The sequence below is a fragment of the Anguilla rostrata genome, chromosome 5 (assembly GCF_018555375.3).
Source record: "Anguilla rostrata isolate EN2019 chromosome 5, ASM1855537v3, whole genome shotgun sequence".
In the NCBI taxonomy this organism is placed as follows: Eukaryota; Metazoa; Chordata; class Actinopteri; order Anguilliformes; family Anguillidae; genus Anguilla; species Anguilla rostrata.
The window spans coordinates 61,778,467-61,801,472 of NC_057937.1; the positions used below are offsets into that span (position 1 = coordinate 61,778,467).

At 47.1% G+C, this 23,006-nt stretch overlaps 1 protein-coding gene across 4 annotated transcripts in view; it reads right to left on the reverse strand.

Moving 5' to 3' along the window:
- Positions 1–1,744: 1,744 nt before the first annotated feature.
- The window catches only part of LOC135255866 (protein phosphatase 3 catalytic subunit alpha-like), a 143,821-nt gene continuing 122,559 nt past the window's right edge, over positions 1,745–23,006 (reverse strand). For 2 of the 4 annotated variants that reach the window (XM_064337603.1, XM_064337600.1), the window contains exons 9-14: positions 18,281–18,406; positions 16,787–16,858; positions 11,655–11,739; positions 10,642–10,739; positions 6,938–6,967; positions 1,745–3,915 (exon numbers count right to left, since the gene is read on the reverse strand). In XM_064337603.1, the coding sequence (XP_064193673.1) occupies positions 3,713–3,915; positions 6,938–6,967; positions 10,642–10,739; positions 11,655–11,739; positions 16,787–16,858; positions 18,281–18,406 (614 nt within the window). In that variant the 3' untranslated portion in view covers positions 1,745–3,712. Of the gene's footprint in view, positions 3,916–6,937; positions 9,474–10,641; positions 10,740–11,654; positions 11,740–16,786; positions 16,859–18,280; positions 18,407–23,006 lie in introns of all 4 variants that reach the window. The other 2 variants (XR_010330301.1, XM_064337602.1) reach the window with 2 other exon arrangements.

The window sequence follows — 23,006 nt, forward strand, 5'->3', positions numbered from 1 at the left end:
TACACACACCATAAGCACAAGCACGAAGGAAGACAAACGACAAATCGCAGTCCTAACTGAGCGTACGCGAGACATCGGCAGGAATGGGACGAACACTAGGCTCAGCGACCGGTAGAACTGACCGTGTGGTTATCCCCTCCCTCCAGTGGAGAAGCCCGTGCTTCAGCTTCCCAGGGCTGTGTGGGTGGCTGGGTCATCAGGGGCTGGACTCTTGACTCCCAGACACCCCTCCCCCCCCCCATGTTAAGAGGAGAACTTACCGAGTGACCAGGAGGTGGCCTGTAGCCGAAAAACAGCGCTGCTGCACCTGGACTTTAATGACATCGTGATGACAGGATGTATCCAGGTGCAGAATACACAGGTAAGAGGTGAAAAGAACACCTGAGAACAGTCCACCTTCTCAATCACACCACTTACACCCCTGAGGCGGCAGAGAGGTGGGCAGCAAGGTATCAGAAATTCAGTTCACTACACATCTTTTTTTTTTGCCTTGGTTTTAATCTGGATTCTGTTTTATTCTCATTTGCTCTCATTTATTCTCAAATGGCCTGAAACCCAAGGAATGCTGGGATTGTTTCTGCAGCGGAGCTCCACCCCACAGGAGGACCCCCCCCCCCCCCCCACCCCCGCCGAGTTCTCCACGCTGTGTTTGTTTCGCCGCTGACCGAACTGCCCGGGCAGTGACATCCTGTGTATTGTGCAGCACACAATAGCCCCTAAAGAAAGAGAAGAAAAAGCTCACCTTCCGGAAAGATCCCTCCCTCCCTCGCTGGGTTCTAAATGCGAACAGAGCGGCCCAGCTCTTCCTGCTGTTGACCCGAGCGTCGACTGCAAGCCTGTTTGGGAAAGTCTTCATCGCTCATTGGTAATTAGGGGTTTCTTTTTCCCCTCAAAGTACAACGAATCTGCCTCGGACTCAGCAAAAAAAAGAAAAAAAAAATTATCCTGTGACATAATACGACATAAGCGTCTTGAATGGAAAAAACCTGCTGCAGTGAAAATATTTTCAAAAATATAATTTTATTTTTGCTGAATGTCCCTTGTAGTCCAGGTTTCAGCTCAGTAGAATACATGGTTCTTAAGATTAAGACCAGAGACTCATGTCCCCTACAGAGGACAAAAATGAATTTCTTGGGCCTTAATGGGGTGTATTTCGTTTATCCTTGGGCCAATGACACAGAGTACGATTCAAACTAACAAAAAAAAACCTGGTCGATAATTTGCTTAAACTGCTTTGGCGACACGTATCGAGCGGGTGAAACGTGTGTGTAATTACATTGTAATTAACATGCAATAAATGTGCATAAGGGTGAGAAGATGAAGTAATTAAATGAGTTATAACACAATGGCTGGCATCAGGGCGTTCATGAGTTTGCGTGCTGAAGCGTGAAACTACAGTTAAATTAACTCCAAAATTTTTTAATTAATTAATTATTATTATTAATTAACCTGCTACAGCAACACTTTTCCAGGGGCTGCACATTTGAAAACATTGATTGTGTTTATTTGCAATGGAAAACGCTGCAAAGAAACCAGAAATTAAGCCATGTTTTTTTTTTAAAAGCTGAGCACGTGAAATATCCCTTTGAATGTAGACTGAATGTAGTAGTAAAACAGCGCGGACCAAAATCATGAACACGATGTAAAAACACATTCATTGTAGTGCTGTATATATATATATATAATAGGAATGCTTTTATCAAAAACCAGAAAACAAGAGAAACTCATAGAAACAGATAGGAACTCCTGTGGGTGAAACATATTTATTATTTGTTTATTATTTATTTGTTTGTCATCTTGACATATTTTCCTCCAATCACAGACTTTGAACTAGCTGGGTGGGCTGTCCGTGCCACTGTGCACAAAACACACATGGTTTGATTCCGCTGGGTTTCATGCACATTTTATTGAACAGTAATATATAAAATACTTTCTTTTTTTTTTGTTTGCAAGTGCATGCTTTGTCTGCCAACAGTTTTGAAGTCAAATTACAAAAGCAAGGCTTTATATGTCGCAGTGAATTACTTGGGCACTTAAAACAGTTCTTTAAAAAAAGACCACAGGACCAAATTTCCTCTTAAAGTATGGAGCAGTATCAATCCTGCCAACGATATACAAAGCAAAGAGATCCAAATAATAATAATAATAATTATAATAATATTAATAAACATAACAATAATAGCAATAATAATAATAATCATTATAATAAAATGACACTCTGTGGCACGTTACAAGACAGAATCAGAAATGACTAAACCATTATATGACAACAACAGCTATCCATGCACTTGGATTTCCACGCGTAATCACAGACGTATCTCACGAGAATCGCTAACCATGCTAAATCTATGTACACTACGCGTGCACTTCAAAGCTTATTAAAAATAAGAGCACGAGTCCTCTTCTGTCTTAAATAGTTTGATGCGTTAATTACAAAAAAAAGCAAAAGGCAAAAAGTAGTTTGATAGAGTAACTATAAAGAATGTCGGCTTACAATTCCAGTAAATATCTGCTAAGCACACTACAGTCCCCAAATATTTCTTGGCAGCCAAGTTAATTTAATTTGTTGATATAAGTATTTATCTTAATTACTTTTTATAAAACATGCATAGGCAGATTTCTTCAAGTCGTTTAAATTTTTTTTTATACAGAATATAGACTTCTTCCCACTGAACTTTATATAGTACTTAAGATTTTGTTCACTATACTTAAAACATAAGTAAAGAAAGGTACCAATCATTAAAGCAGATTTATAGCAAGCCGCAACCTGTAATTATACCTTTCTAGAAAAACAAAAAACAAAGTATCAGCAAATGATAATTAAAATGTAAATTCCAGTTATCAAATTCCCAGAAACAAAAGGTATTCATTGCCAAGTCAACCATTTTATAGAGAAAAGGGCCAAAACCACACACTACATAGACCTGAGGTAAGAGTAACCTGCACAGAACCGCAAAACCTTTCCTTTTTGGCATTTTCAACAATTTTGCAACATTCTTTTAAGACTAATTTTTATTTCAGAGCTATTGGTATATAAGAATAGCGAAAAAAAAAAAGAAAAAACAAGAAAAAAGTCTTCAATAAATAGTCCTTATTTAGTTTGTACACCTTTATATTTTTAAAAACATTTCGTACGTACTGTCCATTTTTAGTGCTGAATTTATGTAAACGTTAAGAGTTGGTTAGAAGGTAAAGAAATTTCCCACGTCCAGTAAAGGATGAGCCATTCCAAAAACATAAAAATAAAAATAAAAAGGAAGAGCAAGCCCATCACAGCTCGTTCCTCACTGTAGCAAACATACACGACCCTGCCCACACAAAGAGTATACCGGCGATGACGTTTTCATGTGTCTACAAGCAATTATTTTATTTTTAAAGGCATATCCAAAAAAAAAATGAAAGGAGGGCCACCCCCGCCGACTCAGAAGCTTTTTAAACATCTTTCTCCGTGTCGCTTCTTTCCCTCGCTCACACTCTTTCTCTCACCCTCTCAGCCTCTCTCTCTCTCTCTCTCTCTCACTCTCTCTTTCTCTCCGCCCCTCCCAGTCCCTCAGTCGTGCAAAACCAGAGCCCTCCCCCCCCACTCAGAAATCCGCAGCGAGGAGGAGCAGGAGGAGGAGGAGGAGGAGGAGCCGGGGGACGGTCCCGCCCAGCCGGTGGGGAAGGCTGCACGCCACTGGGCCGCAGCCTGAGTGACAGCCCGGCTGTCCGCTCACTGGATGTTGGCGCCGCTGGTCCCGCCCCCCTTGCAGTCGGTGCCGTTGGCCTCGGTGGAGAGGGCGCGGTTCAGCGAGTTGAGGGAGGCGTCCGTGGGGGAGGCGTCCCGGCGCGGGGGCATGCGCTCGTTGATCCGGTCCAGCCCCTTCGCCTCCTCGAAGCTGGCGATCTTGTGCTGGGGGGAGAAACCTTTGATGGCTGGGGGGGGGGGGGGGGGGGGGGGAGGGGGGGGGGCGGGGAGAGAGAGAAGAGAGAGATGAAAAGATGAAAAAGAGTATGTTAAACTGAGGGGTGAGGGTGTGGGTGGAGGGGGGGGGAAGGGAAGCGAATACTGAGCTGATTTTATTTGCTGAAAAGCTTTGGGGATTTTTTTTCCCATCCGAAAAAACAAAAAAGCAAATAAATTAATAAATAAATAAGGTTAAATATGTACATTAATCTCTAGGCAGTAATTATGGTGGGAGAATTCTGACACGCATAACTGCTGCTTATGGTAACAGACTCAGATAATGAGTCCTCTTCTCCACCCACAGTTAGGGCCTGCTTTGTCTAAACTAATGATGCATCATAAACAAACACAGCAGATTCTCTGTGTGCTGTTTGTTTGTGTGCACACTGGCAGACAATCAGCAGAAGAGAAAAGTCCACACTCATACGACTCAAACAAAAGGCTTTTTATTCGATTTTTGGCGCCTGCGGGTGTTTTGGTCCAAGCCTTCATCCTGACGAAGGTTTGGGTCGTAACATCCACACACACACTGACAAAAACCTAACAAAAAGCCTTTTTTTATATGAAGGCAGGCTTTTCCTTTTAAACGAACAATCTGTCCAATGAGCTAACCTAACCCCCCCTTTCACCAAATCAACAGAGGGAACAAATGTCGGATAAGGGAGGATGTATTTTGGAATGACACCCTTTTAAAAAAGGGGGAGGGGGGCTGGCAGGGGTGTGTGTAGAAGAGAGACTGTTTAAAGAACAGGTGAGGGGGGCTACCGCTCTCCTCATTATACCTCACCCACTGCACCAACCAGTGAGTTACTCATTTCACTTAAACAAGTTACCCATTTCACTCAAAGGAGTTACTCATTTCATCAAATGAGTAACTCATTTCACTCAAACGAGTAACTCATTTCACTCAGACAAGTTACTCATTTCACTCAAACGAGTTACTCATTTCACTCAAATGAGTGACTCATTTCACTCAAACAAGTAACTCATTTCACTTGAAAGAGTGACTCATTTCACTCAAACAAGTAACTCATTTCACTTGAAAGAGTGACTCATTTCACTCAAATTTGACTAATTTTCAATGGCAAAAAGCTCCACTCTACAGCCAAGGGGAAATGATACTGAATTACAGCTGTGAATTATGGGTAAACTGGTGTGGGGGGGGTTAAACAGATAAGTATATATCTGCATAAGCAAATCTTACGAATACTATTTTTATACCCAAATCTGAATTAGGATCTCCAACCTAAAAAGCATCAAATATGTCCAATTTTAACAAAAACGACAGTAACAATAACGACAACAATAATAATATTAATATTATTAAAAAATAAAATAAAATAATAATACACATATTTTTCTGGACAGCTGTAAATACCATATCACAATTATACGACCATTGAAAACAGGATCACACATTTTTATACAGGAGAGATAGAAACAGGAACACAGAGAAGGTTCACACGGTGGTGGAGGGTGTACACATGGATACAGCACTACTGCAGCACAGGGAATCTACCACACCCACGGGGGTCTACGGGGTAACAGAGAGCACGGGGGGGGGGAGGGGTAACAGAGCACGGGGCACTAACCTCCTGTTAAACCTGCTCATACATGCAGCACACTGTACATCCATTAAACTCCAGAGGTGTCTCGGTCTATGTACATATGCTTTTAAATGTATGTATTTAATTTTAATTAACAAATGGTGAGTCTAAACTGGAGCCCCAGATCAAACCTAATTAGTAGTCTTCCCCCCCCGCCCCCCCTCCCCAAGTCTACATGGAAATTAATCTTTTAATTTCCGCCTTTTCACAAAGTTTTTTTTTTTTAATAAAATTTTATTTATTAAATTACATTTTTTTTTTTTTTTTTTTTACATATTTGTGTTGTCAAATGACATGAGTTGTCATATTGACTTATCCACTCTCCCCCCAACTTTCAAATGACGTCAGCAGGGACCTTAATCATTCCCCCCCACCCAACAAAGTTTTCTGGGAACTTTCCGGAAGCCTGCGGAGCTTTTTTCTGTAGGAACACGGGAACGCCGTTTGGGGGGCTAACGGCGGTGGAGCGGGAACGCTAACTTTGGGACGGTAACGGAGTGTGTTGCTGCTTTGCTCAGGTCAGACACGGGGTGTGAGCGGCTCACACACACACACACACACACACACACACGACAGAGGCCAAAGGGGAGGTACGGGACACACAGGGAGAAAGCAAAGTCAACACAGATGCACACCATCTACTCAAGAGTCGGCCGGGAGGACTCAGCTAACAATTGCAACGTAAATAGCAGCGACCAACTGCTATTTATTCGGCAGTTGATGTTGTTCTTGCGTCATATATTTTTAGAATCGTTTTCATTTTATTTTTAACTTTTTTTTTTTTTCTTTTTGGAGGAAACCAGTGTCTCATTGTCCTGTTTTGGACTCCTCCCTGAGGAAGTCGTGTCCCTGATGTTGGGGCTCGGCTGAGGACTGCATCTGGGTGAATCCGCAAAAACAACACAACAGCATTGACTGAATCCTCATTGTTTTAAAGGGGAACAATTGCATGAATCTCATCCCTGGTTTCCTACTGAGGGAACATTTCCTGAAATTAGGGGGCTGTCGATAAAGTTTCCAGATTTCGCTTGGAAAATTCTTGTTTCTTCCCAGAAGTCACCAGTTTTAGGAACTGTCGGGACAATTAGAGCAACTCCTTTCTACAGGCGTTGCCCACATTTCTGGTCCTCCTTGCAAGAGACCCATAAACCCCATACACTACCTTGTCTTTAAAACAAACATCTTGCCTCAGCCATAGCAACTGTTCCCCTTTAAAGCAAACACGGCTTTGCTTTTTAAAAAAAAAAATATTTGTGGTTAAAACTACGCCACAGTTCCTTAGCCTGACAACCACACACTCTGTACAAGCTACGGCAAGAGAAAGTGAACCCAGCGCCACCCTCGTTGCTGGGGGCAACAGAAAGGGCCTGACTGGCCAATTTACCTTCATCAGCCTCAACTGCCTCAACAGTAGCTGAAGAGAAGAAGAGGGGTGGCAAACGAATGAGAAGAGAGAGCACAGAATTTCAAACTCCGACAACAACGTCAACCAGCAGAAGAGCTTAGTGAGGACTTAATGTTTTAAAAAGCAACGTCTGTCTACACTGACAAGGGAAGGACAGGCAGATTAATAAGCAAAAAGTGGATTAATAAGCAAAAAAATAAACAAGCAAAAAACAAACAGAAAAAAACGAAAACAAAAGGGCCCTAGGAGGGTGCCCTGAGGAACACCTAATGACATCACCTTGAGTCCCCTTGGTCATCCACCTCTTCAGTGAATTAAAAACATTTTGGTTAGTGCCAATGCTTTCTTGGCTAAAATTTGACTGTCTGAAAGACACCTAGGAAAATCACATTTCTTCAAAAAACTTGAAAACAAGGATAGAGTTGGGTGGCATCCACCAAAAAATTGTTTTAGTAAGAAATCCCTTTTAGGGATATCAACTTAATACATACTGGGACCGGCTAACCAACACACTTTCATTAAGCATGAATTTGCACATTGCACTGATGAGCTAAACAATATCAGAACGGTATGGTGTGTTTAGTTTTTTCAGAGATACAAATAAACAGACAGCAAGAAGGGCCTTTTCACGAAAAACAAAATAGAGCTCAGAACCAATGATGACCTACAACAAAATAACACGGGGGCAGGAATGCGGGTTCAGGAACGAAAAACTAAAAAAAAACTAAATAACATTAAATAATAAAAACCTTGGTAGGACAGAGATATTCAGAGCAGTAAAGAGCGCAATAATCACATGAATGGTCCACGCACAGCACATAATTACACAGTGAGGAAAGAAGACTACCCTGCACAGGGAGAAAGCGTTGAGGTCCACTGTGAGGACCGAGTAGGGGGGAAGGGGTTTGGGGGGAAAGCACCACGATGGACAGCGAATGTGTTATCTGAGTAAGCTTGCCTTCCATACGAGAAAATAATTAAAACACAAGTTACCCTCGTTCGCCTAAATAGAAATATTTATTTACACACAAACAACATTGATTTATTTACCTTGGAGATGAAACTTGATGAATCGAGGAGAGAACAGCCTGTTGTAGACTTACCGTGATGACATTACCAGTATTTTTTGGCAATAATTTGGGATTAATCCAACATGCAGTGTTAGAGAAGTGAGAATGTATTCACTGCACAGTTCACACACACACAGAACACAGAAAAACCCTGCGTAACAGTTCTCGCAAAGGAGACAAATACCCTTTGGACATAATGACTAAAAACACCAACACACACACCTACACACACGCACACACTCTCTAACACACCTAAACCTACCCACACACACACCTACCTACATACCTACACACACACACACACACACACACACCTACACACACCTACACACACACACGCACAGATGTATACGGACACACACTCATACGTATGTACAAATGCGTGTAAAAAAACACAAGAACACGAACGCGTACAACCACGGCGACACAAACACAAACACACACGCACGAGTTAAAACCCAAAAGCAGCTGGGGCACTGGCGGATGGGCGGGGGGGGGGGGGGGGCGCGACACTGGGACAGAAGCGCGCTCCTCTGCTCTGGCAGAGAGGCGGGGGCGTCGCGGTGGTTCGACCCGCGCGGCGACAGGAATCTCAACAGCGTCACGCGGCTTCCGACAGGCCTGAAACACGCCTGCGTGCGTACGGCTGGACGCCGCTCCACAGCCCCAGGGACTCGGCTACTGAGAGACACACAGCGCCTTCCTCCAATTACTCTGGTTTTAATCCATGTGCACCGTCTAGTGGATGCGGGAGGTACTGCAGTTGTTTTGGGGGGGAGTAGTTCACTCAGCCAAACAGGATGATTTCTAAGGATGCTTCCTCCGCTGGTGTTCAGTACATTACATTACAAGCGCTTAGCAGACGCTCTTATCCAGAGCGACTTTCACAACTTTTTTTTTACATTTACATTGCATTAGTTTTATACAGCTGGATGTATACTGAAGCAATACAGGTACAACGGCAGTGTCCTACCCACTATGCTACACTGCTGCCCTATGGATGTAGGAACCCCCAGACAGGAGAGGAGAAGCATGACGCTGTTCTGATTTCTGCTCGGCTGCGGATGGCAAGCGAGGCATCAGTTATCCCCTTTCTTACACAGCTAGGACTAGGAGTGCATTTCAGACCGTCCGATTGGCTGTGCTCCCCCCACCACTAACAAGCACCGCACTTCTCAAATATTCACTTTTGGCGTTCGGTCGACAAAAATAACTGATTCTCTGGAGAGAGATTAGAGTAAATATCAAAAACTTTTGGCCTGGTTTTTTTATTTTTTTTTATTTTTTTAATATCAGATAAAAACTATTTTCTGTGATAAAAGGAGATAGAATGTGAACTCGTAGTGAGTTTGGGGAATTGGGCAGGGGTAGGTGAAGTCTACTTTTTCCTCTCACACAATATACTTCTGATGGAATACTTGCGCAAAAGATTATACCTGCGGTTTCTAGAGAGGAAGAGAAAGAGAGAGGCACACACACACAGGTGTTTGAGACGACCAGTACATCGCAGGTGGAGAGACAGAGAGAGAGAGAGAGAGAGAATGTGATGGAAAGAGAGAAAGAAAGAGAGACTGAGACAAAAAGAAAGAGAAGGAGAGATACAGAGACAAAGAGAGAAAGACGAAGACAAAGAGAAAGAGAAGGAGAGATACAGAGACGGAGAGAGAGAGAGAAAGAGATAGAGGCATAAAAAGATAAAAAGATGGAGAGATACAAAGAGAGAGCGAGAGAAAGAGATGGAGGCATAAAAAGAGAAAGAGATAGAGATACAAAGAGAGAGAGAGAGACAGAGGCATAGAGAGATAAAGAAGGAGAAGTAGAGATACAAAGAGAGAGAGAGAGAGAGAGAGAGAGTACAGAGGAATAGATACACAGATCAACAGCCCCACAGGTCTGAAAACAGGTCCTTATAACAGGCAGGATTCTCTCTCACTCCATTACACAGATAACCTCTGCCTCAGCACACACAACACAGCCTAACGCTGTTAACGGGCATTACAGTTTAGTTTCTATGGAAATGCACTCATTGGCTTCCTCTGAGCCATAGATACAGTCAGAGGTTTATTTAATTAATTACTTATTCGTTTAGATAATCAGAGAAGAGAAACATACTGCACATCACATTAAACTACAGTCACTTAGCAGACTCTCAGCACACTAACAAGAGTGGAGAAAATCAGTGCTAGTCTCAGGAATACAAGTGTGAAGAAGGCACAGAAGCCTCATTGACAATCAATAAGTCGATCAATAAGCTATAATCAGTAAGTCAGCTGAACAAGCAAATAGTATTGTAGACAAAAGTAAATGTACAGCTAACCACCTGGTGTATAACCTACGTCTGTATGTGTATGTGCATGTGCCAGTCCGTGTCAGTGCTGGGTATCCTACGCCTGTATGTGTACGTGCATGTGCCAGTCAGTGTCAGTGCTGGGTATCCTACGCCTGTATGTGTATGTGCATGTGCCAGTCAGTGCTGGGTATCCTACGCCTGTATGTGTATGTGCATGTGCCAGTCAGTGCTGGGTATCCTACGCCTGTATGTGTATGTGCATGTGTGAGTCCGCGTCAGTGCCGGGGTTTGGCCAGAAGGGGGCGTGTGGGCGGGGCTCTTACCGTTCTGCAGCTTCTCCTTCCCGCCGGACAGAACCCCGCTGGGCAGCATGCCGGTGGGGGTCAGCCCTTTTAGTGTCAGCACACTCTCGCTCTCCTCCCTGGGAACAAAAACTCCGCCCGTCAATCACCGCTCGTCAGTCATTACCCGTCAATCACCGCTCGCCAGTCATTACCCGTCAATCACCGCTCGCCAGTCATTACCCGTCAATCACCGCTCGCCAGTCATTACCTGTCAATCACCACTCGTCAGTCATTACCTGTCAATCACCGCCTGTACATACACCGTCAATCACCGCCGTCAATCACTCGTCAGACACCACCTGTCAATCACCACTCGTCAGTCATTACCTGTCAATCACCACTCGTCAGTCATTACCTGTCAATCACCGCTCGTCAGTCATTACCCGTCAATCACCGCTCGTCAATCACCACTCGTCAGACACCACCTGTCAATCACCACTCGTCAGTCATTACCTGTCAATCACCACTCGTCAGTCATTACCTGTCAATCACCACTCGCCAGTCATTACCTATCAATCACTGCTCGCCAGTCATTACCTGTCAATCACCGCTCGCCAGTCATTACCTGTCAATCACCGCTCGTCAATTACCGCTCGCCAGTCATTACCCGTCAATCACCGCTCGTCAGACACCACTCGCCAGTCATTACCCGTCAGACACCACCTGTCAATCATCGCTTGCCAGTCATTACCCGTCAATCATCGCTCGCCAGTCATTACCCGTCAATCATCGCTCGCCAGTCATTACCCGTCAATTACCACTCGTCAGTCACCACTCGTCAGACACCACCTGTCAATCATCGCTCGTCAATCACCACCTGTCAATCACCACTTGTCAGACACCACCTGTCAATCATCGCTCGTCAATCACCACCTGTCAATCACTGCTCGTCAATCACCACCTGTCAATCACTGCTTGCTTGTTTGTGCTTTTGGGAGAAACGGCTTCGCTGGTGAACGGGACGGGGGTAAGGTGCCAGTCCCGCCCCTTACCTGAGGACGGAGAAGACTCTGGCCATCTTGCCAATGGCGCGGATCTTGTTGCGGATAACCTCCTTACGGGCGGACGCTGTAGCTCCTGCAAACACACACACACACACACGGACACACACACACACACACACAGACACACACACACACACACACACACACACGCACGCACACAGACACACGCACACACACACACACACAGACACACGCACACACACACACACACACAGACACACACACACACACACACACACACACGCACACACACACACACACACACACACACACACAGACACACGCACACACACACACACACAGCACACACACACACACACACACACACACACACACACACAGACACACACACACACACACACACACACACACACACACACACAGACACACACACACACACACACACACACACACACACACACACACACACACACAGACACAGACACACACACACACACACACACACACACACACACACACACACACACACAGACACACACACGCACACACACACACACACACACACACACAGACACAGGTCAGGTGAAAAGGCAGGTGAGTGGGACTGCAGTACACTAGTGGTACAGTAGGTGGCGGTAAGCACATCTGGCACCAGTGCATTAACAGAACCCCCCTGCTCCAGCCAGCAGCCGTAAGCCTTCCCAAGTCCTAAAGGTCTTGGGCATTCCCTCACAGGCTAAACCAGGGGTACTCAAATCTGGCCCATGGGACCAGCAGACCTGCTAGTTCTCTGTTCTGCCTGACAGACCCATCCAATCCTGTCACTGATTGGCCAGAGGTCACACCCACCTGGAGCATCAGGTTCAGTCCCTGATTAGAGGGGAGGAATGAAAGGCAGCAGCACTACTGGCCCCCGGGGGCCAGATTCGAGCACCCCCGGGCTAAAGCTGTCAGGACTTTGCTGGATGCAAATCCAAGCAGCGCAGCACGGCAATAGCAGCAGGAGCTAGCTGAAGATCCAAACATGGCCACGGTAGAGGACCATAAAGGCCGTGTGTTTTCCTGACGAGATGAGGACAAGTGCGCAGGCAAAACCCGTAGCATCTGTTAGCCACACACACGCTCTGCTGAGCTGAGCTGGACCCGGCCACCACAGACTGTAATCCTACACTAGATAGGCTAGCCCTGGTGGCCATTTTGTTAATTTTTGGTGTACTGGAGTCACTTGCTGCTGTGTTACAGGCTGTAGCCATTCCTCATAAGAGCCCTACAATCAAGGGGAAGCACTAAAATTTTGGCATCGAAAAAAGGTGAGTTAAGCAAAAAAAACCAGTATCAGAAGGAATCAAAAAGTCACGGTGTGGCTGTGGCATAAATTGCAGTTTAATTGGAGGCCGTTCAGGGCAGTGCATACAGCCAACTGACAGAGCAGTAGAACTTGAGGAGAAACAGCCTGAACTTTAACCTGCTCCACGCTTGACACAGTCAGCATAACATAAGCTATGCGTACGTGTGTGAGAATAGTTACAGAGTCAGAAGCCTGCACCTCTCCATCAGTCCTTTACCCGTGTTGGAAGCTGTAATTCTTGTAGCTAACAGCAGGGGACAGTGTGGTCAGGCAGGAAAGACAGTATTCCTGCAAGAGCTTCGCAATGGATGCACAAGTGAACTCAGAAGAACTGACGAGAGCTTCAGCGTAGATCGAAGGTGATTAATCTAATAATGAGTATCTTATGTTGACTGTTACGAACTTGAGACTCTTTCGAAAGAACAATCAGTTCCAGAAAAAGGCTTTAATGATATTCAGCTCTCTTTGAGAAAAGGCCAAAGTGACTGAAGATTATTGTGTTAATGACCAGTGAGTGAGTTCTGGTGAGAGAGAATGGTCCATGTGTGGAGGAAGTGAACTGCTGCTCAGTGACCTTAACACTGCAAAAACGCACGACCAGCAATGAGCTCAGCTCCACGTCTGAAGGTGATGAAAGAGGCGGTCGATGGAAATGAACAACACTGAAAGGGCGCCACATAGCCAGCAATAGTATTGGGCGGGGTAATCCTGTGATGTCAGCACCTGCAACTCAAAGAGTGTGGGACTGGAAGACTTGGCAACTCCTGTGTTTAAAGGCATATAAATGAAAGATGACTTGACTTGGTTACTCCCATAATACCATACTGCACTGGGACCAAAACAATACTGCACTGGGACTATAATCATACTGCACTATGACAAAAACCATACGGCACTGGGACCAAAACAATACTGCACCGGGACCAAAACAATACTGCACTGGGACCAAAACCATACTGCACTGGGACTAAAACCATATTGCACTGGGAATAAAACCATATTGCAAACCTGAGATTCTACGCTTCAGTCTTAGCTGTGTGATCACTGGCCTTACCTGGCCTGCGTTAGTACTGGTTAGAGAAACGTCAGGCAGTGCACACCAGCCTTTTACACACTGATCATAACGCAAACATGCACAAACCACACATTTATATTATTAATAAGAACCCTTCTAATGCTCAGGTTCAGCAGCTTTACTTGTGACAAGGCAGCACTAGCACTGTCTACACATGCGTTACAAACTGCCCACATCGATGCGATATGCATATTATTATTATTTTTCAATTCTATAATACTGCATAGCTCCTTTCTCAATAACCCCACCCCCAAACTTCTCTATCTGGGCTGATGGTTTGGTGGTGAGCGTTCCAGAAAGTTCCGGCTATTCTGCATCACCCAGGTGGGAGCTGCACACTCAGAACTCACCTGTACAAACTGCAGCAGCGCTCAAGAAGCCCTGCACTCTCAGTATTTATTTCAGGTCTGTATAACCATAACGGTGCTACATTTAACAGCACAGCCTCAAATCCACCTGCAGCCCAAAGCACTAAATCCTCAGTATAACTCCCTCCTGCGCTTACTCTGGTGCTTAACGTTGTGCTGTAGGTTTATGTGTAGGCTCTACCTGAGACAAGTCCCATCTGACTACTTTCTGTTGGCGAACGTGTACGGTCGGCACTTTTTGTCAAACTTTTTTTTGTTTTTTCTTGTTTGCTCTTTTGGAAGTCTCTCCGGAAGAGAGAGGCCGCTCGCTAACAGGCTGTAAGAGCGCGACCGCACTCGTCCGGCTCGCTGACGTCTGTACCTTTCTTAGGGCCACAAATAAGCTGTTCTTCTCAACAGCACCCCCAGGAGAGAGACAGAGAGAGAGAGAGAGAGGGGAAAAACAGACAGATCAGATGGCGGAAGAGAAAGAGAGGAAGTAAGGGAGGAAAGGAAGTAGAAAAGATGAAAAGACAAACAAAACTGTAAAAAAACAGAAAAACAAAGAAAATTAGACATGACATGCACAAGAATGGAAAAAAAAGAAATTAAAAATTTAAATCAAGACCTCAGGGGAGAGGAGCAGCCCCAGGCTGGCGGGTGCCGTTACCATGGGGACAGGAAACGTTGCCGCAACGTGAAACGGAACGTTGCGAGAACGTCACCTCATTACCCGGGGAAAAGGGTGCTCAGCCGACCGGAACCAGAGGAGTGAAAAATGAGATGTGGGAAACGTACAGTAATGAGGTGTTTGGGACGGCGCCGCTACCATGGAAACGCTCAGCGGCATCAGTACAAAATGAGGCGTTCTGGAGTGCTGCTGTAGCCTCATCTGGCCTTTTCAGTACTGAAGAAAAAACTAAAAACTTCAGGGAAAACTCTTGGGTTTACTGCACAGTTACTCTTTAGTGGAGTGTGCCTCTGATACTGGTTGCATGTTTCTAATTTAAATTTTTTTTTTTTTTTTTTTAAAGAAAAATTTGAAAACAGCTACTTGTTCGAAGGGCAGGAACAGAAGCGTATAAAAGCATATCCGGGTCAAATAAAATTTTATATTTTAATGACCTTAACCCCTTTAGAAGCCGCTAAAATTCCTGCTGATAAATGACACATTGTAAACGCAACATCCAGTTTCATCGAAGATCCTCAGGAATCTACGGGGATGCTTTTATATGTTCCCAGCACTTAAGGAGTTAAAGCATCAGTGGTACGTATTTGACGCAGGCCTGTTTGAAGAAGTCCTCTGAGAACGGTCGGTCTCTAAGATGGAAGCACGTTTCGCACAGAGGGGAAAACGTTAGAGAAACGGAGCGGAACCGAACCGGCGGAAATAAAAAGGATTTTCGGCGTAATTGTGTGTCGGGTTGCGAAGGAAAGGGCCGTTGCCTAGGCGATCGCTAAAGGCTTTGATCACGGCCGCTACAGATGTCCTCGGAACGACGGCGTTTCTGGGCTGAAGCGAACAGAAGCCCGGGACCCAGTTTCAGTGCCATCCCAGTGTACTAATTAGTGCTGCGCTGCCATGGTCGAAACAGCTTGATGCACTGTGACCAACCGGCCACTAGAGGGTGCCGTTTCCACCCCTCTTATAAAAACAGAACGACAGACCCACGTCTAACCAAATCGCATGCCTGATGGGACCGTGTTAGCTCATCCCAAATGCACAGAGGCCCAAACAGGTGCCATTAGAGCAGGGCAATAAGGACATCGGCGGCATAGATGGAGAGTTTGAGCGACACCATGTGACCTAGCGGCCGCCATGTTGTCCGCGATTCCCAGTTAGGAAAGCATCATCAGGGTCGTGAAACCAGGTGATTCCCCCCCAAAGTAATTACACCTGTGGAGCTTGTTTCTGATTGGTCAGCTCTAGCACTCGGGTTTAGTGTACTGTGGAACCCCCCTCAGACCCCACCCTCCCCCATTGAGTGACTGAAAATAATCATGAAGGTCGACTTCTGCATAATTTAAACAGAACTGCCCGAGTGTAACCCTTGAAGAAAAATACAACAATGCTGCATATAAATGCCAACGTAGTTTGATGAGACTGAGCTGCATTTTGCCAATTCTCCTTCCAAAGTTTTCACCATAATTGCAGTTTCAAGATAAGCAGCCAAAAATTCATAAATTCCCCCCATTTTGGGAGGCGCTCCAATATTTCCCTGTGCCCTGAGATACTGTACAGTTGATTGTATCGTACTGTAGGATTCTCAGCTGATTGTGAACTCTGAGAACTCTATCTTTACGGCAGATTAAAGGCTTTCGCCGTGTTGGGTGAAAGTGGGACGCCGGCCCTTTAAGGCCGGAGCGCGGCGGCCGACGGCGCTCTTACCATCCATCTCTTCCTCGGTCGTCAGCTCGTCGTTGGAGCAGATGCTCAGCACGTTGACCAGCATCTCGGTTACTATGGAGACAGAGGAGAAGAGCCGGAAGACGTGCCGCGATCAGCGTTCGGAGCAACAACATCCACGACTCAAAAAATTCACCTCAGAAGGGAGTAATTTTATCATAACTTCTCAATGAAACCTCAAACTCAAAGGCCAGTCTGGTCATGCTAAAGATGCTAATAGCTGGGGACCCACTATTATGTGACAACAGCACATTAAAGGCAGATAAAGCACATAGAGGACAGCACATTAAAGGCAGATAAGGCACACAGAGGACAGCACATTAAAGGCAGATAAGGCACATAGAGGATAGCACATTAAAGGCAGATAAAGCACATAGAGGATAGCACGTGAAGGTGTTCTCGTTCACGGCGAACAGATGGAGACCCTGCGTTAGCATGAGGAGCGCTCGCTCAGCGCTGCAGCGGCCGCACAGCGGGCAACGCTGATCAGCAGCACCTGCTCACGCCAGCTGATCAGCAGCACCTGCTCACGCCAGCTGATCAGCAGCACCTGCTCACGCCAGCTGATCAGCAGCACCTGCTCACGCCAGCTGATCAGCAGCACCTGCTCTCGCCAGCTGATCAGCAGCACCTGCTCACGCCAGCTGATCAGCAGCACCTGCTCACGCCAGCTGATCAGCAGCACCTGCTCACGCCAGCTGATCAGCAGCACCTGCTCACGCCAGCTGATCAGCAGCACCTGCTCACGCCAGCTGATCAGCAGCACCTGCTCGCGCCAGCTGATCAGACCCGAAAATCAGGACATCGGCGCGCGCTCCTCGTTCATCGCCGAGAAGAGGGGCATTGTGGGTAAGCGACTGGTTTCCCGGCCAGTGGGTGTGTGAGCAATGGGATTAATGCATCTCTGCTAAGCCACGCCCCCGCCGGTGAAGGAACCCAGTACAAGAACCCAGATCCAAAATGAACAAGTAAAGAAAGATGAGAAAAGCTACTAGTGAAGCAGCTCAGTCCTCAAACAGCCCTAAAACAGAAACACGAGTCTGTGTGACAAGCCCGTCTCAGGAGGAGAGCAGATTTATTTCTTTACGTGTTAACCGCTTCAGCGTCCAGCGAAGCGCCCACAAATCTCTACTTATCTTTACTGTGAAGCACCCTCATCGTTCGCATTGTTCAGAAACACAGATCAGCGGGAGATTTGCTGTGCTTTCACCAAAGTGTACACCACGGGGGACAGTGACCCCGCAGTGACCTGACAATGACCCCACAGTGACCCGACGCTGACCCCACAGTGACCCCACAGTGACCTGACTGGGACCCCACAATGACCCGACGCTGACCCCACAGTGACCTGACAATGACCCTCCCTCAGAAAGAGTCGCTCCAGAGCTTCCTCTGCTAGACGAACTGCTTTTAACAGGATCAGCGAGACAAACATGAACAGCATTGGCCTGGTGCATTCTGGGACACGCGGCTCACCTTTCTCTCCGACGAAGGGCAGGGACCAGGTGAAGACGTCCATGAAGTTGGGCAGCCAATACGGGTGGGGGGAGCAGTTAAACTGCCGAATGTTCATCACATTATTCTCATACTTCAGTACTGCAGCTGCAGAGAGAGAGAGAGGGGGAGGAGGAGGGAGAGGGGGACAGAGAGAGAGAGAGAGGGAGAGAGGGGGAGAGAGGGCAGGAGGGAGAGAGAAAGTGAGAGAGAGGGCAGGAGGGAGAGAGAGAGAGAGAGGGAGGGAGCAGGAGGGAGGGAGTGAGTGGGAGAGAGGGAGAGAGGGCAGGAGGAAGAGAGAGAGCAAGGGCGAGGGAGAGAGGGGGAGAGGGGGGGCAGAAGGGGAGGAGAGAGAGGAGCAGAGAAGAGGAGAGAGGAGGGGGAGAGAGAGTGAAGAGAGGAGAGAGAGAGAGAGAGAGAGAGAGGGAGCAGGAGGGAGGGAGTGAGTGGGAGAGAGGGAGAGTGAGAGAAGTAAATATTTTCTGGTGCGATGATTAGATAATTCAGAGGAGTGGAAATATTTGTTGGCGAATGTTGACTCCTGCGCACCCCTGCTGTTTGTTTTCATTTGGACAGGGAGGTGCTGCTCCTCTTCCACAGGAGCAGAGAGGAGGAGGGAGCACACTGCTCCTCATTACCCATCATGCCGCTGGGCGCCCGTTTAGCACACGCTGTCATCCAGAGTGACAATGCACAAAAGCAAAGAGGTAAAGAGAAGTGCATCTAGTCCCGGGTCAAGAGTCGAGTTCATATTCTACACGGGACTGGATGGATTTGCGAGTTTGAAGAAGCCACAGTAAATGTCCCATACAGTCCGAGCCACACACAGGCACCTCACATCCAACACCGCCCCCTGTTTAATAGCTCAGTAACTCCGTCTCCCTCTCACACTCTGCAGCCGGAGGGGCGAGAGGGACGCGCAGATGTTCCTGAGTCATCCTCTCAGCGCTGTGCGCACAGAGTCAATACAGGCCGGGGAACGAGGCCAGGCTCGTTACGCATCACCGACCGCCGTGCCTGCTTCCAAAGATCTGGGAAACAGAGCAGTGCATGCTGGGACGTCTGCCAACTTATTAATCTGGGGGTACTCGCGTAAGACACATTTTCGTTTTGGGGGGATTGGTTTAAGCCGAAGTTAAAGAGAGGGGAATTCGCTGCGTCAGCAGAACCGATACGCCACAGCGCGGCGTTGCCAGGGCGACCGGACGTCCCGCGTTTCCCGGGACAACCCCGTATTTCAGACCGTTTTCACACGTCCCGACTTACTCTCTGAAAATCTCGACTCACCCTGTGTTTTGGTCGTGCCGTATTTCAGCGGCTTCTCTGCCATTACTGCAGGTTCCCCTCGCATTCTGCACACAATCCCCCAGGGAACATGTCACCCAAATCACGGCCCTCGAGAGGCCAGAACTGCAGGGGGTTCCACCCTCCCTTTACCTGGGAGTCAGGTGTGAAGACAGTCTGGCCAATCGGTAGCGTTAGCTGTTCACTTAATTACCCAGGAGGAAAAGAAAACCAGGGCCGGATTTGGACTGGAGGGGACAGATTTGACGATTCCCACCCGACCAAGCAGGCAACCATGTGACCTGCAGTTCAGTGGGCTGCCTCCCCACCCCCGAGGACACCATCGACGGAAGACCACAGAGCCACAGGTTCAAAATACAGACAGCCAGCCAAGTAACCGTAGCAACACATCCTCTCCGCTTCCTCTTGACCAAAAACTGTAATGCGAATCGAGGAGCTGCACCGTTTTCACTTTGAGCCAAAATGGCGGCTGAGTGCACACCGGGTCAAGCGTAATCGCACAGTACATGTGAGAATTAAACGAAACTGGCAGGCCCTTCATCACACGTCTTCAGATAATGATAATGATAACCCGCAGTCATAATCATTAGGCAATAATATCTGGGAAAGAACTGGTTAGGCTGCATTCATCAACAGTACCCTGTACATGCTGTTCCTCTACTCGCCACTAGGGGCCCCCAGTTCTCACACGAGAAGTCCCCGATTCCTCCATGCTCTGGACAGTATCACTAAAGGCATGCTCTCTACGGTCTAATGCACCAGCACTGTGTTCCATCATGTATAATAGAAGGGGAATCTCGACAGGGAAATTACGACAGTCTTCCTCCCTTGTGGAAATATGACATGCTGCAAATATGGATGCTGGATGCACTTCCATCCTCATTCACTGCAAGTTGCTTTTGCTACACAAGAGCCATGTAATGCAATGTCATGTGATTTCATGTAACATCATGTAATGTAATGTAATGTGACATAATGCAATGTCATGTAATGTCATGAGGGAGTTTCAGACAGCATTCTTTTGCAGTATGTCAAATTCAAGAATGAGATGAACAAGTACACACTGACGTGAAGCACCACTCTCACTGATTTCAGCTACTTGAGTGCCAATAGCTCCCCCTTGTGGAGAATCTTCAGCCTGCTAAACACTAATGAGTGAGTGAGTGCGTGAGCGAGCGAGCGAGCGAGCTACAAGCCAGGTCCATCAGGGGGTCCGCATCTAAAAAAACTGCATCGTATGAAAACAGGACATCTGGCTAGGAGCAATCTCACAGGCGGAGGAGGGGGCGGGGCGAAAAGAACAGCGGCTGTAACTGGATTTGTACTCAGTGCTCTGTGGTCCCATCATGTGAGCGTTAATGAGCGTTTGCGGGGGTGTGTGGGGGGGGGGGGTAACACTGCATTGGGGGGGTGCTGACGCAACGCGGGCGGATCGCCATGGCGATCTGGCCTGCGGTCGGTCTCTGATTAGCCCCAGACGGCGGTGAGCACAGGTACCTCACAGGGGCGTGTCACGGCAATCAGAGGCGTAAATAAAACGCCAGGGGGGGGGAAGAGGAGGGGGGGCATGGCTGACCTGTGAGGCCCAGAGACCAATGGGGCCACAGCAAGAAGCAAAAAAAAAATACAAAATACAAAAATGGTGCAAAATTCTCGCAGCTGTGAAATGACCTGAGCTTGGCTGTGTTCCTGCTACAACGCCAGGGGGAAAGATTTAGAGACGACACAGCATTGACAGACAGAGCGGTGTGTGGCTGACTTTAAAAAAACTTATTTTTTTAAATTACGCAAATTTGTCCCAGCCATGCCGTCACCTCAGCTTGGCTGGAGATCAGATGCTGCTACACCTCCAGGAGGAAAGACAAACACAGCAGCATTAACAGACAGAGCGGTGAGCCCACCCTGGTGCTGTGTTCCTAAACACAGCAGCATTAACAGACAGAGCGGTGAGCCCACCCTGGTGCTGTGTTCCTAAACACAGCAGCATTAACAGACAGAGCGGTGAGCCCACCCTGGTGCTGTGTTCCTGCTACGTACACCTCCAGGGGAAAGACCAACACAGCAGCATTAACAGACAGAGCGGTGAGCCCACCCTGGTGCTGTGTCTAACACAGCAGCATTACACACGTGAGCCACCTGGTGTGTGTTCCTAAACACAGCAGCATTAACAGACAGAGCGGTGAGCCCACCCTGGTGCTGTGTTCCTAAACACAGCAGCATTAACAGACAGAGCGGTGAGCCCACCCTGCTGCTGAAACAGACGCGCCACACGAAGCCTCAGCGGGAAGAGCTGCATCTCCATAATTACACTGACACAGCAAGCGTAGAGAGAGGAGGCTCATCTACGGAAAATACACATACAAACCAGCGGCTGCCTTTACAGACAACGTCATCATTTTACATCTTTAACGTGCAACGCTGGCTTCTGAATCTGTTGCTAAGTTACTTCGCCTGTCAAAGGACCTCACAGTGCTGCTGTCATTGTTTAATGCCCCTCACAAGGTACTCTGTAACAAAATAATTCAGTGTACGGCCACATGCAACACAATATAAATACACACTGCAAAAACAAACTAAATATGCCAATAGTATTGCCAGTGAGGTGAGAACGTTTGAGTTGTTTCAAGATTTGCCAATGGGGTAAAAAAAAAAAATTATTAAAGATTACTTTTTCTCCTTGAGAGAAAAAAATAGGATTTTGAGTCTCATTACGAGACTAAAGCACTTGTTAAGACAGGCTGTTTTCCCGTGTAAGACGTATTATTCCCAGCTGGGGTGCAGTCATTGGACCTTTGAGCAAGGTACGCGAAGAGCTTCAGCTAATGTCCAGCTGTATGAATGGACTGTATGGACGAGCGTGAGCTACGCTTGCTTCTGAATGCATTCCCCCGCTTTCAGTAAGAGCTGTCCTGGGTAAATAATTTGGGGATGTTGTTTTCCAAACCGTCCGGCCCGAGGGGAGGGGGGTCTCCCGTATTCGGGTCTGTCCGGTGCACCCCTGACAGAGCCCTCGGTGCGGGACGGGGGAGGGGGGGGGGTCGGGGGGGGTGACTCAGCTGCAGGGTTTAATCTGCACCGGTGTGAGATTGATAGTCCCAGGTGAGGGAGTATTTCATTTACAACTGGAGGGGGCAGGGGGGGATGTCAATTCCCATTCATCACCAGCCCCCCCAAAAATAAATAAATAAATAAAATCAATCACTCACTCCACATCGCCGTTAGTGTTTAATTAAGAGCCCACAACTGGAAGACACAAGCCAGGAGACTGCTGGGAAATCGTACGCCTGCGTCGTCATGGAAACCTCCTCACAGCCGTGACAACTCGAGGCACCGCTCGGGAATCTTACAGCCCATAACCTTACGGGAACCTTCACACAACCTTAAACTGAGCGACCGCTCGTTA